The sequence below is a fragment of the Gekko japonicus genome, unplaced genomic scaffold, assembly GCF_001447785.1.
Source record: "Gekko japonicus isolate JY-2015 unplaced genomic scaffold, Gekko_japonicus_V1.1 scaffold640, whole genome shotgun sequence".
Taxonomy (NCBI): Eukaryota; Metazoa; Chordata; class Lepidosauria; order Squamata; family Gekkonidae; genus Gekko; species Gekko japonicus.
Genome location: NW_015174860.1, coordinates 452,153 through 470,240, shown reverse-complemented (window position 1 = coordinate 470,240; position 18,088 = coordinate 452,153). Strand labels below are relative to the sequence as shown.

At 48.3% G+C, this 18,088-nt stretch overlaps 1 protein-coding gene across 1 annotated transcript; it reads left to right on the top strand.

Annotated features, from left to right (window-relative positions):
- Window positions 1-2,211: 2,211 nt before the first annotated feature.
- On the top strand, window positions 2,212-17,667 carry RNPEP (arginyl aminopeptidase (aminopeptidase B)). The gene is made up of 11 exons (XM_015424675.1): window positions 2,212-2,630; window positions 5,540-5,680; window positions 6,432-6,580; window positions 8,589-8,705; window positions 9,377-9,612; window positions 12,544-12,657; window positions 13,533-13,645; window positions 14,343-14,451; window positions 15,195-15,413; window positions 15,655-15,797; window positions 17,277-17,667. The coding sequence occupies exons 1-11, from the start codon at window positions 2,241-2,243 to the stop codon at window positions 17,439-17,441; spliced, it is 1,896 nt and encodes a 631-aa protein (XP_015280161.1). The 5' UTR covers window positions 2,212-2,240; the 3' UTR covers window positions 17,442-17,667.
- The last annotated feature ends 421 nt before the right edge of the window (window positions 17,668-18,088 follow it).

Sequence of the window (18,088 nt, the reverse complement as noted above, 5' to 3'; positions counted from 1 at the left end):
GGTGGAACCTACTGATGTTTTGGTCATTTCAGCCTTATCAAAGGAGTCCTACTTTGGACAGAAAGTAAGATTTTGAAGCAGGAATCAGCCTTGGAAGTGCTTCTCACTAGCCCTGTTCACAAGTTACAGTCAACTAGGGCTGTCAACCTCCAGGTGGTGCCTGGAGATCTCCCACTCTTACCACTGATCTTCAGGTGACAGAGATCAGTTTATTGGAGAAAGTAGCTGCTCTGGAAGGTGGACTCTGTGGCATTACACCCCACTGAAGTCCCTCCCTCCCCTCCCCAAACCCCTCCTCAAACCCTGCCCTCCACCCCAAAATCTTCAGGTATTTCCCAACTCAGAACTGACACTTGATTTTTCCTTGTGTGTGTGTTCAGTATATTCAAGGCAATGAAAATCCGGGACGTAATTTGGCAGCAGTGGACCGTCATCTTCCGTCTGAAGCCGAAGACAACACGAAAGCTCATCCCTTGAATAAACCTTTGTTGGTCTTAAAGGTGCCACTGGACTCTAAATTTGTTCTGGGATGTACTAAAAGGAAGGACAGGATTGCCCATTGGAAACAATAGGAGACGCTGGAAGGCCCATTGGAAATAATGGGAGCCAGGAATGCAAATTGACTTGCATGGACTCCATTGGAAAACATTAGGGTACAAGTAGAGTTGCAATAAAAATGCGGAATGGATTTTCCATTAGGGTGGAGCAGGAGTGTTCAGGAACTGGGATGACAGGCCACGTAGTGGAATGACCGCCCCAGGGTGGAGCAGCAGTGTTCTGGGACTGGAATGAGAGGTCCAAGAGTCGAATGACAGCCTGAGGGTGGAGCAGGAGTGTTCAGGAACTGGTATGACTGGCCACAGAGTGGAATGACAGCCCCTGGGTGTACCAGGAGTGTTCAGGAACTGGGATGACAGGGCTAAGAGTAGAATGACAGCCCCAGGGTGGAGCAGGAGTGTTCATTCCACTCTTGGCCATGTCATTCCAGTTCCAGAACACTCCTGGTACACCCTGGGGCTGTCATTCCACTCCTTGCCCTGGTACACTCTGTGGTCTGTCATCCCAGTTCCTGAACACTCCTGCTCCACCCTGGGGCTGTTATTCCACTCTGTGGCCTGTCATCCCAGTTCCTGAAAACTGCTGTTCCACCCTGAGGCTGTCATTCCACTCTTGGCCCTGTCACCCCAGTTCCAGAACACTCCTGCTCCACCCTGGGGCCGTCATTCCACTCCGTGGCCTCTCATCCCAGTGCCTGAACACTCCTGCTCCACCCTGGGGCTGTCATTCCACTCCGTGGCATCTCATCCCAGTTCCTGAACACTCCTGATCCACCCTGGGGCTGTCATGCCACTCTGTGGCCTGTCATCCCAGTCCCTGAACACTCCTGATCCATCCTCGGGCTGTTATTCCACTCTTAGCTCTGTCATTCCAGTTCCTGAACACTCCTGCTCCACCCTCAGGCTGTCATTCGACTCTTGGACCTCTCATTCCAGTCCCAGAACACTGCTGCTCCACCCTGGGGCGGTCATTCCACTACGTGGCCTGTCATCCCAGTTCCTGAACACTCCTGCTCCACCTTGGGGCCGTCATTCCACTCAATGGCCTGTCATCCCTGTTCCTGAACACTCCTGCTCCACCCTGTGGCCGTCATTCCACTCCGTGGCCTGTCATTCCAGTTCCAGAACACTCCTGGTACACCCTGGGGCTGTCATTCCACTCTTGGCCCTGTCATTCAAGTCCGGAACACTCCGGATACACCCCGGGCCTGTCATTCCACTTCTTGGCTAATCATCCCAGCTCCTGAACACTGCTGCTCCACCCTGGGGCTGTCAGCCTCTCATCCCAGTTCCTGAACACTCCTGCTCCACTCTGGGGCTGTCATTCCACTCTTAGTTCTGTGTCATTCCAGTCCCTGAACACTCCTGGTACACCCTCGGGCCGTCATTCCACTCTTGGCCCTGTCATTCAAGTCCCGGAACACTCCTGATACACCCCCGGGCCTGTCATTCACTCCGTGGCCAATCATCCCAGTTCCTGAACATTGCTGCTCCCCCCCGGTGGGGGTCGGCTGAGAGACCATACTCAAATTAGGAGAACGTAACGTAATCCAGTCCGCCGGTATTGCAGCAGCTGCTCTGCCCACCCCCGGCTCCTCCCCGAGGGCCGGCCCTGGCCACCACCCCCTAGGCCCGCCTTTCCCCGCCCCGACGGCTTCTGCCGGCTCCTGGCTCTCGCTCGCCATGGCGGCTGGAGACGCCGCTTCCGCTTGCAGCGCCGACACTTTCCAGCTCCGGCACCTCCACCTAGCGCTGCGCGTGGCCTTCGAGCCGCTGGGCTCCGGCCGCCTGCAAGGCTCGGTCCGCCTGGAGCTGACCTGCCTGCGCGATCATGCGGCCGACCTCGTCTTGGACTCCCACCCCAGCGTGGAAGTGGAAAGCGCCGGGCTGGCGCCGCCTGGGAGCCCTTGCGGAGGAGGCGGCCCAGCGGCCGGAGCGCTGCGCCCGCTCGCCTTCCAGAACCGCCCCTTCGCCGGCTACGGCTCCGCTCTGCACATCACCTTCCCAGAACCTCTGACGTGCGGGGACACCGTGGTGGTGGAGATCGCCTACCGGGCAGGCGGAGGCCCTGGGGTGAGAGAGCCACGGAGCCGCTTCCGGCTCCTTCCGCTTGGCCCTGTCTCGTCCCTTCTCCCGATTGCTGAAGTCTGGCGTTCAGAGTTCAGATTATGCGCGTGATATCCACTGCAGGGGGGGCTGGTTGCGACCAGTGATGAAGGAAATGCACTGCGGGTGTCCGGTCTTCACTGCTTCTTGGGTCTCAGACCTGTGTGGTCAGAAACAGATTGGGGGGGGGGGGGAGTACTCTCCCCTGAACTTGTATTTCCTCTATATGGAGGTTCTGAAAACCGTGAATAGGCGCCTGAAGGCAGTTTTGGAGCAGAAGAGGGCTAGCAACCTGGAACTTAATCCCAACCAAATGGAGGTGCTACTGGTAGGGGAAAGGTTTGACCCAGGAATTGGGATATTGGCTGTTCTGGATGGGGTTGCACTCCCCCAGAGGAGCAGGCTCATAGCCTGAGGGTGCTGATGTTAGGGATGCCAGCCTCCAGGTGGGACCTGGGGATCTCCGGGAATTACAGCTCCTCTCCAGACCGCAGAGATGAGTCCCCCTGGAGAAAATGGCTGCTTTGGAAGGTGGACTCTATGGCATTGCACCCCATTGAAGTCCCTGTCCTCCCGAGGCTTCATCCCCAAATCTCCAGGAGTTCCCCAGTCCCAACGTGGATCTGGCAACCTACCCCCCCCCATCACCCACTGGTTAGGAGACTGGGTAACCCTAGGTGCTGTACCCAGGCCTCTTGTTGGGTAAACAGATGGCAACAGTGGCCAGGGGTGCCTTTCATCAGCTGCTTTTCACCAGTGTTCTCTCATATAATCCTACCTGTCCACTTCGGCTATCTTTGGAGGCCCTGTTTCGTTGCCCTGGCTAGATGGGTGGCAGCCCGAGAAATGGTCTTCTCGGTCATGGTACCAAAATTTAGGAATTCCCTCCCCAGTGAGATTCGTGTGTCTCCCTCTATTTTTGTCTTCCGCCAGTGAGTGAAGACATTTGTTTTGCTTGACAACCCCCCCCCCCCAATAATTGTTGTTGGCCCTTCTCCCTGGTTTTGGTGTTACGTGTGTTTATGTGTTTGTTTTTGAATTATTTTATATATACTTTATTTTAAATGATGTTTTAGTATGGAAATGTTTTAATGTTCACCCTCTTGGGTTCCACCCTGTTTGGGTGGAAAGGTGGCATAGAAATGAATAGGTTAGAGCTATGGGCCAAGTATGTCTTTGTGCCACCGAAGCTCTGCCTTCTGAATTAGATCTGTCACGCTACTGTTAGTCATCTGTTGCTGGTTTCGTTTCTGCTTTCTGCACCAATGTGAGTGGCTTGTAGCAAAGGTCAGCTGTTACTTTAAAAAAAATTACGTAGTACACTTTCCATCCCACCCTTTCTCCAAGGAGTTTGTTGTCTCCCTCTTTCAGTGCATCTTCAGTCCAATGCTGTGAGGCAGTTTAGGCTGAGAGAAAGTGACTGGCCTGAAGTTACTCAGCAAGTTTCCAGGCCGAGCAGGGACTCAGAGCAGGGTTTTCCAGATCCCAGGCCAAATCATTTCCCTGCACTGGTTCTCTTCCCTTCTGTAGTATGCAGTCATATTACCCCTTACTTGAAAGTGCATTGTATTAAATCTATTTGTAGGAAAGATAACATATGCCTTCTGTGCCTTGGGTCTCCAATTCTGTGTTAATGTAAAAAGGTAAAGGTTCCCTTGCTCGAAAGCGTCGAGTCCGACTCTAGGGTTGCGGAGCTCATCTTCGTTTCAAAGCCGAAGAGCCAGCGCTGTCCGAAGACATTTCCGTGGTCATGTGGCCGGCATGACTAAACACCACGGCGCACGGAACGCTGTTACCTTCCCACCAAAGTGGTACCTATTTATCTACTTGCAATTTCTTGCTTTCGAACTGCTAGGTACACCTTGTGAAATTCTGGCACATTAGACTGGGCCTGTGTATGGGCATGATTAGGTCAATATTATTCTATGAGAACTGTTTTCAGAGCAGCAGCAGCTTTGAAAGCCTGAAGATCTTCTTTTGCTGAGAGTTTGTTGTGCTAAAGGATGTAAGCATGTGGAGCAGAGCACTCATCTTGAGTTTTCTGACTGAACTGGGGGGTGGCCTTTAGATTTCTCACCAGCTAATGTCTACTGAATCCCTCCCTCCCTTTATTCCATGGATAACATGGGTGATGTTAGAATGAGACTTGTTTTGCTGAAGAGTGGAGTCCATGGAGGTCTAATGAATGAGAGCAGCAGATTCCGTTTGCAGTTAGAGTGCTCCTGGACTAGGCTCTGGGAGACTGCAGTTTAAATTCCAACTCTGCCGTGGAAGCTCACTGAGTGCCTGTCGTTCTCAGCCTAACATATCTCACAGAAGATAAAATGGAGGAGAGGAGAATATTGTAAGCCACTTTGGGTGTTCATTGGGGGAGAAGAGCAGGCTAGTAATATATGAATCAAATTAATTATGCCATTAAAGCGCTCTCTCTCTCTCTCTCTCTCTCTCTCTCTCTCTCTCTCTCTCTCTCTCTCTCTCTCTCTCTCATTAAATTTTTTTATTTAAAGGATTTCTATGCTGCCTCTCTAGAGACCAGCTAGAGGTGGCTTGTGAAGGTAGAAACAATACACTGGAAAACAACAACATAACGGAATCATCCGTGTTAAACGCAAGCCATTGAAAATGTTAACAGTAGCCATATCAAAGTGATAGTAGTTCACAGTTTGATCCTATGCCTGCTTTTATAGATATCCTGTCTGGATACTTACCAAACAGCCCAGAAAGAGAGACCCTTCCTCTACACCTCTGGCTTCCCTGTGCTGAACAGGTCTTTCTTCCCGGGCTTTCACACCCCAGCTGTCAAGAGCACCTATTCGGCGCACATTCAGGTAAAGTTTCCCGCTGCTCACCGAGGACTGTCTTTTGTCTCCTGTCAGGTGTGTTGGCTTACTCCTGAGCAGACAGCAGGCAAGCAGAAGCCCTATATGTACACCCAAGGCCAAGCTGTTCTGAATAGGTCCTTTTTCCCTTGCTTTGACACCCCTGCAGTTAAAAGCACATACTCAGCTGTAATCAAGGTAAGCTGTTCCCTAGGTTCAAAAGAGACTGAATGGCTGTAAAAATTCCACTGGGGAGGGGGAAAATGTGCTCTTTGTATGGTGCAAAATTAAGCAAAGCTTCGTCCTTCTAAGCCCGTTGGCTTCAGTGGACTTAGAAGAGCATCGCTCTGGACGTTGTTTTGGACTAGTTATCACCCTTCTAATAAATATCAGGGCCTTGGACTCTGGGATGCAGGGGCCAACTGGGGGTCAGCCTCTGCCTGCAATACATACACATGTTCTCTTTTGTACTCGCAGACTTCTAGGTTTACGCGCTTGCATGAAGTCTAAGCATCTGCTGTTCTACCAATTTGGGTGCATGCATGTGGATTCTCTGGCACTGTGCCAGATTCTGAATAGACCTGCTTAGGATTGTTCTCTAAGTTAGGTAGCTTATTCACTAGGTTCTGACCTCTTCAAGTGCTGGATCCCCTGGCTAGTTGTTATACTTTCTGTTTAATTTACAAAACCAAAGGTGGTGGGGCTCAAAGCTTGCCTGAAAGGCCCAGTTTCTGATCTGAAGATTTGTTGGATTGCAGTTGACTCTTCTATGGACCTTTCTCTTGGTGCGTCCCTTTCCATGCTCGGCTAAGAGCCAAGAATCTCATGAGAGAGGACAGCAACAGTCTTTAGTACTGTGGTTGTGAATGGGTTCTTCTCCGAAGACCCATCCCTAATGCTATTCTCGTCCCCACAAAAGGCATTTCATGTTAGTTTCTTCTCTTGCTAGGTCCCCGATGGTTTCACTGCGGTAATGAGTGCAATTCACCGGGAGAAGCAAAAGGGCAACACTTTCCTCTTCAAGATGCCTCAGCCCATCCCATCCTATTTGGTTGCCTTGGTGGTTGGTGACATAGTTTCTGCTGAAGTGGGGCCCAGGTAAGAGCTGCTGTGGAGGTACAGTTGTACGCTCCAATTATTTTATTCATGCATGTGTTAATTGCATTTCTAAAACCAAAAATGCAAAGTGACTTGCAGTAAAATTGCACAAAAAATAAACCCATATCCCTGTACAATACAATAAAATCACAGGCATAATAAGAGAAGACTTAACAAATGTATTAACCAAAGAAGAATTAGTCTTTAGGTCGTGACAATACTTTTGGTTTTGGCTGCAGCAGGTTAACACATGGCTACCCCTCTGAAAGAGAAGAATCGAACAAACGCCTTTTGCTAAAAGCTGAAATAAATGAAATGACTAGCCCCCTCTTTCCGTCTGGCTGACAGTAAAGGGACTAGACCCTGTGCCAGCCATGAAAGCACCAAAACCACTGATAAGGAAGAGGTTTCTGCATACGTTGGGGGCTCCTGATATGCAGGGAAGCATGACTTTGCAAGTTAGCTAAAAGAAACAGACTTCAGAAATAGCCTAAGACTGAGTGTGTTCCAAGAGCACAGAATATTCAAAGGCTGAGAGCCAGTTAAGGGGCGGGATCAGCCTGCTCTGAAAATGTATAGAATCCTGGAGGGGGGGGATCATGGAGGTGAGGGAGGGGTCTCCAGAGTGTTCTTCCTTCATAGCAGTTCCTCATTAGCCCCCAGCTACTTTTGTGAAGAGGAACCGGGGGTGGGTGGGAGGAGTCTAGGTAGGGCTGGGCCGTGAGTCTTTCTATCCCTTGGAAAATTCCTTGGAATCGGTGTTTCTTTTTCAATTTGGCATATATGCGTGTACATGCATATGCACAGAATCCGTAGTCTTAGCAGTTAGCTGTTACCCTGAGGTGTTCTTTGATATATATATATTTTTTATTCCCCCGGAGGGGATTTTTTAAATTTTTTTTTATATAACTACAAATACTACAAAGAAAAAAGGGGAAAAGGGGACTACACATGCTAGGATAAAGTAAAGAATACCAACTACTACCTAAAAACCCAAGAGAGGAGATCTCCAATAAGCTTAGTTACAATAAATCATAGCTTCAATTTCATCTCTACAAACAAAGTCAAACATTTTCATCTTTTCTCTCTTCTCCTTTTAAAACTTAAAATGCCTAGAAACCACCCCCCATTCATCACTAACATCTTGTTGAGTTCAAGGCACAATTCAGAGTCCTTCAGCCTTTACTTCTTTTTCCCCTTCCTCAGCTTGTAAGGACTTCTTGGAGCTGCTGCTCCCTGCTCAGTCAAAGAGTCCTCCCCGGAAGATCCTGAATCCACTTCTCCGCTCAATTTCCCGCCTTCTTCCTCTGCTCCTCCCAGCTGGGCCCTCAGGAACTCTTTAGCTTTAAACACAGAATCAATCTTCTCTTTTTTGTCCTTCATCTTGAAAGTCACTCCTTCAGGAAATAGCCATTTATATCCGATTGAATTGGTCTGAAGAAAAGTCACCAGTTCTTTGTATTTCTTCCTCCGTTGTCTTACATCAAATGGAAGGTGTTCTTTGATATTCTTAATCAAAGGCTTAAAGGCAGGGCCGGCAGGAAAGACATCATTAGCTCGATGTCTGACATTTGCAGTCCTTTCTGTATGACCTTAACAATCACTGACTAATAAAGATGCAATGTCCAAAAGCTGCTAAAATGGCTCCATCTTATTACATCTAGGGCAAGAGAGCTGGTGTGCTGTAGTGGTTGGAGTTTCAGGCTGTGGAGACTGAGATTCAAATCCCCACTCTGCCATGGACGCTCACAGGGTAACCAACAGCCCATCAGTATCTGTTGGCCTGACCAACTCCCAGGGTGGCTGTTGTGGGGATAGCTTGGAGGAGGGGAAGATGATGACGTAAACCACTTTTAGGGATAAAAGTATGTATACCTAAATTAATAGGTTTTTATTTGCCTTGGTGACCATGTGAGCTAATATTTACATACCAAGGTGCGCACCATTACTTAAATGGCTAAGTATATGTTCTTACAGATTTCCATCAATATGTTGGTTTCCCTACTAGGAGTCATGTATGGGCTGAGCCGTGCCTGATTGAGGCTGCTAAGAAAGAATACGATGGTGTGATTGAAGAGTTTCTGACCACTGGAGAGAAGCTGTTTGGACCATATGTTTGGGAAAGGTACTCCTTCTAGGGGAACAGGCAGTGGCTTAGTAGTAGAATGCATGCTTATTATGCAGAAAGTCCAAGTTTCAATCCCAGATGTCCCCAGTGAAAGGCTCCTTGGCAGTAGGTGCTGGAAAAGAGCTTTTATCTGCATGAAACCCCAGAGTTTCCCCAAGTCAAGAGCAGACACTGCTGATCTAGGTGGACCAGTGGTCTAAGGCCTACGTTCTTGCAGAACTAGCTGCTATAGCTGTAAAATCAGAGGAACTGCCCTGAAGAGAGCCCTTCACTCAAATTCAGCTAGTTAAACTTTTCTCTGTCCTCTTCCTAAAGTCAGCTCACTGGAGCTTTTGCTGAGGGGGGGGGGGGGAGGGACTCCAAAAGGGCAGCAGCCATTCTCTTCCTGTGGGAATATGAGCTCTAGTTTAGTCAAAATGCATGCTGCTTGAAATAGGTGGAGCCATCAGGAAGTTTACCCTGCCTTTTGATGAACTTTCATTCTGGAAAGCTGAGAGGGAACCTCTGCCAGCCATACAGAAGTGTGTGCAATAAGGGACCTACATCTAAACCGTCCTGTTTATCAGCACGAACATAAAGAAAAATCACTAGAATGCTATTGAGGGGCCAGTCTCATCCTCCTAAAGGACAGTATTGTTTTTGCTGGTAATTTCTTTCCCTTTTGATAGGTATGATGTCCTGTTTATGCCACCCTCATTCCCTTTTGGGGGGATGGAGAACCCCTGTATCACCTTTGTCACTCCCTGTCTCTTGGCTGGAGATCGTTCCTTGGCCGATGTGATCATCCATGAGATCTCCCATAGCTGGTTTGGAAATCTAGTCACCAATGCCCATTGGGGGGAGTTCTGGCTGAACGAGGGATTCACCATGTATGCACAGAGAAGGATAACTACAGAAATCTATGGTGAGTTTTGTGTTAAGATGACTGTTACATTTTGGCTTACCAGCATGGGTGCACTGGGGGAAGAGCTTGACTGTACTGGCACATACAAGGCCAAGGTCTACATCTCAGCAATCAATCTTGGGCATGTTTGCCAGGTGCTTTCCTCAGATGCTGCTCGCAGGAAGCAGATTGGTGAGGATGGAGTTGATTTTTTTTTGTGGCAACTGCTCCTTCCTCAAGATATTTCTAGACCTTCTGTTTGTATTTTAGTGCCAGTTCATCTGAATCAGTAGATAGCATGCAAATGTCCAATCTGAATTATTGCACAGTACTCTGTTAGAGATGTTGGAAGTTGTTACTTTGCAGTTGAAGGTCAGTGAACATACCCAAACAAATCCTGATATTCTGTGCAGAACAGGACAGCACTTCTGGCTACGTCACTCCCCCACCATAACTATTTATACCCAAACAGTAGTTGGAGGAAGGATGAATTCCTATCTGGTTTCCTCGCAGTGTGAGATTGGATTCCTGTAATGTCAGGAAGCAAATGTGTTGTTCTGGCATGAGCTTGCATGAGCTGTAGCCTGACAGATCAGATGGCATGAAGCTAGCTGAGAAGTTGTTGGCAACACTCACATGGGTTGAGGAATGCTGGAAGGATAACACTGAGAAAGTAACATAAAACACAAAGGGTGTGTGAATACAGTATGCATCTACAGAGGTGACCACTGACATACTTTGGTAGTGCAGGGTCTGCTGTCGCCTTAGAATCTGCACGGATATTAAACGGGGAGCACAGTTCTGGCAAGACTCTTACCACTTTGTTTGTGCTCTTGAGGGAACGCTTGTTAGGCTAGGCCAAAAGTCTCCTCCCTGGTATGTTACCTTTCTTTGTTCAGAGAGATTTTTCTGAAAGGATTTTTCAGACAAGCACTCCTCAAGTATATGTCCTCTCAGGAGATCGTACCCAACTAGATCAGGGGTCACAACCTTTTAGAGCCTGCAGGCACCTTTGGCTGCTGCAAGAGGTGGGGCCAACCACAAAATGTCAGGGAGTGAAGTCCTGCATAGCTCTAACAGTAACTTTGGTGCATTTCAGGCGGAAGCTCTGCTTAACAGGGTGCCTTTTAAAGTGAATATATTGTTTTAAAATATTTTCAGATTACCTTCAGTCATGCTGTGAAGATCTTAGTACTGTTGTGCCATAACAACTTTTTAAAAGTCCGCACAGCCTTGCTGGGTCAAAATTCAACTTGGCCCTGCCCACTTTCTAAAAATGCTTGGTGGGCACCAGGGAAGGTGTTGGTGGGGGCACCATGACACCTGTGGGCATCATGCTGGGGACCCCTGATTTATATTGTCTATAAGATTAATCTCAGTCCCATTAAATAATTGTACCACTTACCCCCTAGACATTTGAATGCATACTTAGAATCCCAGCTTGGGGAACAACAACATGTACTTGCTAATGCTGAAATATCTCCCTATATTATAAAAACCTTTTGGAGGTGGCACTCTCCAGAACATTCGACACGCTCCGGAATTGGATGGCGCCCTGGAGTGCCACTTTGGTGTAGTGGTTAAGTGTGCGGACTCTAATCTGGGAGAACCGGGTTTGATTCCCCACTCCTCCACTTGCACCTGCTGATGTGACCTTGGGTCAGTCACAAGCTCTGGCACAGCTGTCCTTGAAAAAGAGCAGTTTGTGTCAGAGTTCTCTCAGCCCCACCCACCTCACAGGGTGTCTGTTGTGGGGAGGGGAAGGGAAAGGAGTTTGTAAGCCGCTCTGAGACTCCAAGTGAAGGGCGGGGTATAAATCCAATCTCTTCTTCTCTCTTCTTCTTCTTCTTCCACTGGCTGCGTGCTGCCTCCCTTGCCGTGGTCCCGCCCACAGAGGCAACACCCGGCATCTCAGTCTCACTCTCCTTGCAGCTGGTGGACAGGACAGACACTCTGGCAGCCGGGGACCAGAGCCTGATTGTGCCGCTGCCATGGCGGACGTCCTCGCCCCAGCGCAAGTCGCAGGCTGGCCTGCGTGCGGCCGGACGACAGAAGGGACAGGCGCTCCAGTACCTCTCCCCACTCGCCTGCCCGGCAGGGACGGTCCTCCGGAGGCCCCCGCACCAGCTTTCCCCGCTGACCCGCCGAGCTGCCCTGGTGGGGACAGGCCGCCGGAGGCTCCCATGCCACCTCACCCCACTCGCCTGTTGGGCAGGGGGAGTCCTCCAGAGGCCCCTGCGCCACCTCTCCCCACTTGCTTGCCGATCCGCCCAGAGGGCAACAGGCCTCCGGAGGCCCCCGCGCCACCTCTCCCCGCTCGCCTGCTGAGCCGGACGGGGGGAAGGCCTCCGGAGGGCCCTGCACTAGCTTTCCCCGCTTGCCCGCTGAGCTGCCCGGGTGGTGACAGGCTGCCGGAGGGCCCCGCGCCACCTCTCCCTGCTTGCCCACCGGGTGGGGGGGGGGAAGCCCTCCAGAGGTCACCACATCATCCCTCTCTGCTCGCCCGCTGAGCTGCCCGGCTGGGGAAAGTCCTCTGGAGGCCCCCGCCCGTGGGAGCAGATGACGCTTGGTGCCCTGGCCTGCTGGGGCCTCTGCCACCGGTGGGGTTTGAGGAGGGGCCAGGCCACCTCGTGGGGTCTCGAGCGGCAGGGGGCACGAGGGGAGCCACCGCCAGCCAGCCTGTCTAGCACTCATTTTCTTTATTTCCACAACGAGTCTTCTTCCTAGTGTATACATATGTTGGGGGTAAGGGGATGCTTTTGCTTTTATTTCCAGGGGAACCTTTCTTGCCCTTTAGGGACTTAAGAGTGCCAATTTTTTATTTCTGTGGTGTTGCCCTCCAGATGTCCTCTCAGAAAACCAAGGAGGCAGCTTGATTTCGTTGGTTGGTTGTCCTAAATGGCTTTGGATACTAGCTCAGTTTCTCTCTGTTGCTTCTCCTCCTTATATCAGGCGCTGCTTACACCTGCTTGGAAGCTGCTACAGGGAGGGCTCTGTTGCGCCAACACATGGACAACACTGGGGAAGATCATCCTCTCAACAAGCTCAGAGTCATAATAGAGCCGGGTTAGTATTGATAACAGTGCATGTCTGCATGGCAGAGTCTGGGCTTCTGAGAACCAAATGGATAGCTGACAAGGTGGGGAAGGATAAGTAGAATGTCAGACAGGTAGAAAATTATCTACTCTCAAAACTGCTGTTGCTTTTCTCTGTCCTCCCCTTCCCCCCCCCCCCACTTTATGTCAGTTAAGGACTCTGAAGCAAGTATAGTCTTGAGTGTTGATCAGTGCCATGTTCACGTGTTACTAGCTCTTCAGCAGTTATCAATCTGTAATGCAGGGACAATAGGGAACTACTGTGAGGAAGTTAGAAGAGAGAAACTCAGTGCACACTAAAGTGATGAAGTGATGTGGAGAAAAGCAGGAAGGAATGCACTTTAAACCAGAGGTCCCCAACCTTGACGTTTGTGAACATTTCTGGAATTTTGAGGACAGGAACTGGGCAACACAACAAAATGGCTATCATGGGTGGAGCAACCACAAAATGGCTGCCACAGAGGCTAGGTTCAATCACAGAACGATGGTAGGTTCCACCAAATGTTAGGACGTTTCAAGACAAACATCCTCCTAAGATGAATGTAGCTGTTTCTGAATGGGTGTTTCCTGCAGATATACAGATGATGGCTCCTGGGATCTGGAGGATCTGGTGGAGGAAAGCCAGGTTCAGGCCTTTCCTTTGGGAACGACACTCTTCATGGGGGGGAAACACAAGCGTGTTCCAGGAGACACGTTGGCAGGTGTCCATGGATATCGAGGCCCTGGACAGTGGACACCACATCAGGGATCACTGACTAAAGCAAATAATTTCTGGTTGATATTCTCCACTCATTGTAATGACAATTAGTTTTGTAAGCAGCATCCTCTTTTGTTTCTTTCTACCAGGTGTTGATCCTGAAGACACCTATAATGAGACTCCTTATGAGAAGGGCTACTGCTTTGTCTCCTACCTTGCACACCTTGTGGGAGACCAGAGCAGGTTTGATGCTTTCCTTCAGGTATGGTGTGTTAGCCTGGAACGTCTTTCTGCTTCATGAGAGCCTGAGGAAGTGCCATTTCCCCTCTGGCACTCGCTCACAAAGGGCATTACTTTGCAGTCACAGAAGGTAATGAATGAAGTGAGTTCTAGAGCTTGCTTGCATAATGCCATTCAGTAAAAAGTGGTTTATGGCAATCATGGCTGTCCCAGACAAGCCAGAGTTCTGTCATCAAAGTGATGGATTTTGCTTGGGAAGTTGAGGGACTTCTCAAAGGGGGAAACGCTAATGGGGAGACGGTCTTATCCTGATAATGCGCCTCGAGTGCGAAGCCCAGACCCGCCGGCTGTTGCTGTAACTGTTATGGGTTCCTTTAAAGATGACCAGGTTGAAAAAAATAATGTGAACAGGCAGATAGGAGGCTGGCATCGCAAGCCCAAAGAGTTCACAAATCTTGATGACAGTTTGGTCTCTTTCTGCAAATGTCAGTAGGCCAGCCCCTAAGACCGAGGTGTTCTGTGACACTGGATGTTAAATGAACCCCATGTTGGTCCAAAAGCAAAGAGTCCTCCTTGCTTGTAATGTCCCTCACTCCTCAGCTCTAGATTTTCCAGGGCATATCTGGAAGAGAAGCCTGTGAGTTTAGTTATGGGTTGAAGAGCCGGAGGGTTCAGCCCATGTCACTACGGATCACTCAGCCAGTCTTTCTCTATTGCAGGCTTATGTGAACCAGTTCAAGTTTCAGAGCATCACCGCCGATGATGCTCTGAAGTTTTACCTGGAGTATTTCCCAGAACTGAAGAAAAAAGGGGTGGATACCATTCCAGGTCAGGAATACTCACCTGTTCTTAGATTTCCTCCTTCATTTTAGGACCCAGCATATGTAACTTATGAAGATCTTGAATCCAGGCTCACCAGCTGCTGCTAGATTTAGGGGAACAGGCCCATCCTTCTCTCTCATGCAAGTCTGTGCTCTCCTGCTGTTGCCTGAGGCTGTCTCCTTTCCTATCTCAGCCTTAGATTGCTTTCATTCCCACTGCCTCAGCTTCTCCCAGGTGAGGAGACACCCATTGCGCCAAAGAGAGTTTCTTCACAGGAGAGTCTTCTTGACTGTTTCTCCACCTTAGCAAAGAGAAGAGTGAAGCATGCCATCCATATTCCAGGAGCAGCAAGAGGTCATGGATCTTCATTCTTGAGCAAAATTAAATTTATTGAGAAAAGCTGGCATTATATAGCAGATTAGAGCAGAAAGTCCTTGGTTCAAATCTTGTCTCTGCAAGCCATGCTTGTTGGAGATGACAGTGCTGGCCTATCGGTAACATAGTTTACTGAGATAACGTTTGCAAAGCACTTTGAAAATCTGAAATCTGTTCTGTTGATCGTGTGCTTTTATTAATAATTCCAGAGGGCTACCTGGGTTAGTCTGCTACAGCAGAAATGAACAGGAATCTTGTAGCATCTTAAGGACTAGCAAGGTTTTAATTGTAGCCTAAGCTTTTGTGCCCATATTGTCTGATGCTTTCTGTTAATTCCAGGGAATTTCTTTTTCTCCTCCCTGTTCTTGTGGCAGGCTTTGAGTTTGACCGGTGGCTGAACACACCTGGCTGGCCACCATACCTTCCTGATCTTTCACCAGGAGAAGAGCTGATGAAGCCGGCTGAGAAGCTGGCAGAACTATGGCAGAACTACAACATGGAGGCAATTAAAGCCATGGATATCTCTGCTTGGAAAACCTTCCAGCTGGTCTATTTCCTGGATAAGGTGTTGGAGAAATCCCCTTTGCCAGATGGTAAAACAGTCTGTGTTACTGAACAAGTGATTTGCAGGGCACTGTAGACTCTGGCTAGCAAGCCAAATTGCAAACTGGTGGTTCTAGGAACTGTGTGGGGATTGTGTAACTTGTGTCATGTGTCTCCTAGGGGTGTGTGTTCGTGTGCATGGGATGAAAAGGCCTAGAATCATGCCTTTCTTATGGCTGTGATGATGTGTTCCATTAAAATAGCTGATATTCTCTGTTGTCTCATATTTAGGAAACATTGAGAAGATGAGCAGCCTGTACCCCAAGATCTCCAGAGCTCAGAATGCAGAGCTGCGTCTTCGGTGGTGCCAGATTCTCCTCAAGAACAATCATGATGCTGAGTTTGACAAAGTGAAAGACTTCCTTCACAGCCAGGTTTGTGGTTAATTTTTCTGCAAGTTGACTTGGTCTTAGGGATATTAAGCCAATGCGGTGTAATGTTTAAAATGTTGGAGTCACACTGAGGAGGCCCAGGCACATATTCCTGTTTTGCCGATGTTTATTCAGTGACGTGAGGCTGAAAGATAGCGAGGGCCCAGTCTACTTCATGCGGTTGCTAGGGTAAAATGAAGAAGATGACAAATATACACACTATCCTGAATTCCTTAGAGGAAGGAGAGGAGTAATATGTGAGAAGAAGAAAATGTAATAAATAGTCCAGTAGCTTTAACGTACCAAATTGCAGACTGGGACCCCTCCTTGCTTGGAAGGGGGCTGGGCTTGGTGTTCTACTTCTCAGCAGAGCGGCCCCTCCAGACACCCGCACCCTTGTCTAAGTCAGAGCTTGCTGCTGAATGGGGAGGGATTCGTTTAGCAATATAATATTCTCTCTCAGTTCGGAGAACACTCTGATTCCTGCCTTCACTATTTCAAACTAGGCATATTTGTTTTATTTTTTGGAACCAAAGCCTTCTCTTTGTGCAAATTAAGATGGCCAATATAAACAGCAGGCAATAAGTACTCCATGTAAACAATGGGCTGGTTGGTATAAGCAGGATGAGGGGTCCCCTTTTGACCCCTGAAAAGGCTTTGCTAGGGATCATGGGAGCCACATGAACAAAAAAAGCCATGGAGGCCGAGGCTGCAGCAAGAAGAGGAACTGGGTAGCCTTGTCTCTTGTCCCCTTTGCACCAGTGGAAAACTACTTCAGACAGGCCACTAACCAAGGATGGTTGAAAACAGCCTAAATAGGAACGTTTCACAGGTCTGTTGAGGGGCTTACAGAGATCTAACTAAACTTGGCAACAGACAATTTCCCCACATTAGGAATGGTGCCCACAGAATCTGCTGTTGAGGCAGGCCTCTTTGCATAGCTTGTTGTTGGGACTGGTCTTCATTTTGACTGCAGATGGGAAATTTTAAGTGTCTGCTCTCGTATTCTTCAGTTTTAATTTCTAGAGGCTTTTCATTTCAGCACCAGTGCTGTTTGTACTTTCAGAGCGAACATGTATTTGGTGGCAACTTTTGTATGAAACTGTCCAGAATCATTTTATGGTTCTAGTTTCAGTCCAGAAGGTGCTGTATGCAGCAATTAACAGTCTGTTCTTTACTACCCTACAGCTTGCAGTGTAGGTTTTGCAAGCCCATTTTCTCATCAGTGCAGCACTGTCCACTTCCTAAGTGCAAATACATTGGAACAAATGGCAAACTGTACTTCATTGTGCTGAAAAAAATGGATTTCTGCAGCATGAACAGTTTCCAGCTTTTGGGGGTGGGGAGAGAAACGTGTAGTCTTCTGGGATATCTAACAGCGGGATTTGGAAGAGATTTATAGATTCTCTGCGCAGGTATGTAGCCTACTGTGATTTTAGCATCAAAGAAGCCTTCTAATTCGTTGCCTGTACTTTGTTTCAGGGAAAGCAGAAATACACCCTTCCCATCTACCGGGCCATGGTGAGTGGTTCAGAAACTGCCCGGGCTCTGGCTGTAGAGACGTTCTCTGCCACAGCACCACAACTTCACGTTAATGTCCAGAACTATGTCAAAAAGATCTTGGGCTTGAAGACTGAAGAAAACTGACAGGAAGAAGCACAAAGCCAAAGTCTGTTCTTTGAGTGTCAGCAAATGTCTGTATGGAATGGGAAGCAGAGGGTGGAGGGCTTGTTAACAAACCGTTTATTTCCAGGGTTCACCTGTGGGGAGGAAGGGTTTCCCCAGTCTTTAGAGGAACATGTCTTCTAAAAGACTTTCAGTTAAATGCTGGATATATTTTTTTTCTATTTTCTGGGGCTTCCTTGAAATTTCCTTATGGACAACCTGCTGGTTATTTTTTAATTTCTTTTTTAAAGGATCTTACAACTAATTGCAAATGTTGTGTGTATAATTATGTATACACACAGTTTGCTATATTAAAATAAGTTCCAGCATTTGTAGAACAATTGCAGAAGCAAAGACTTCATCAATAAATAATGCAGTTTTCAGTTTACATTAATTTTGTTACATTGTTGTCTTCTTTCTCTAATTCTTTCTGGTGTGACTTGTTTATGAAATCTATGTCCCTACTTTGGGAAAGTCTCCTTTATTTCCAGCATTTAAAACCAAGAGTCTCTGCAATGGTTAACCATAATATAAGATAATCTAGCACTGATTCATCTGAAATGTGTTGGAGGAGAGTTTTATGGATACTGTGGACCGTCAAAAAGACAACTCAGTGGGGTCTAGATCAA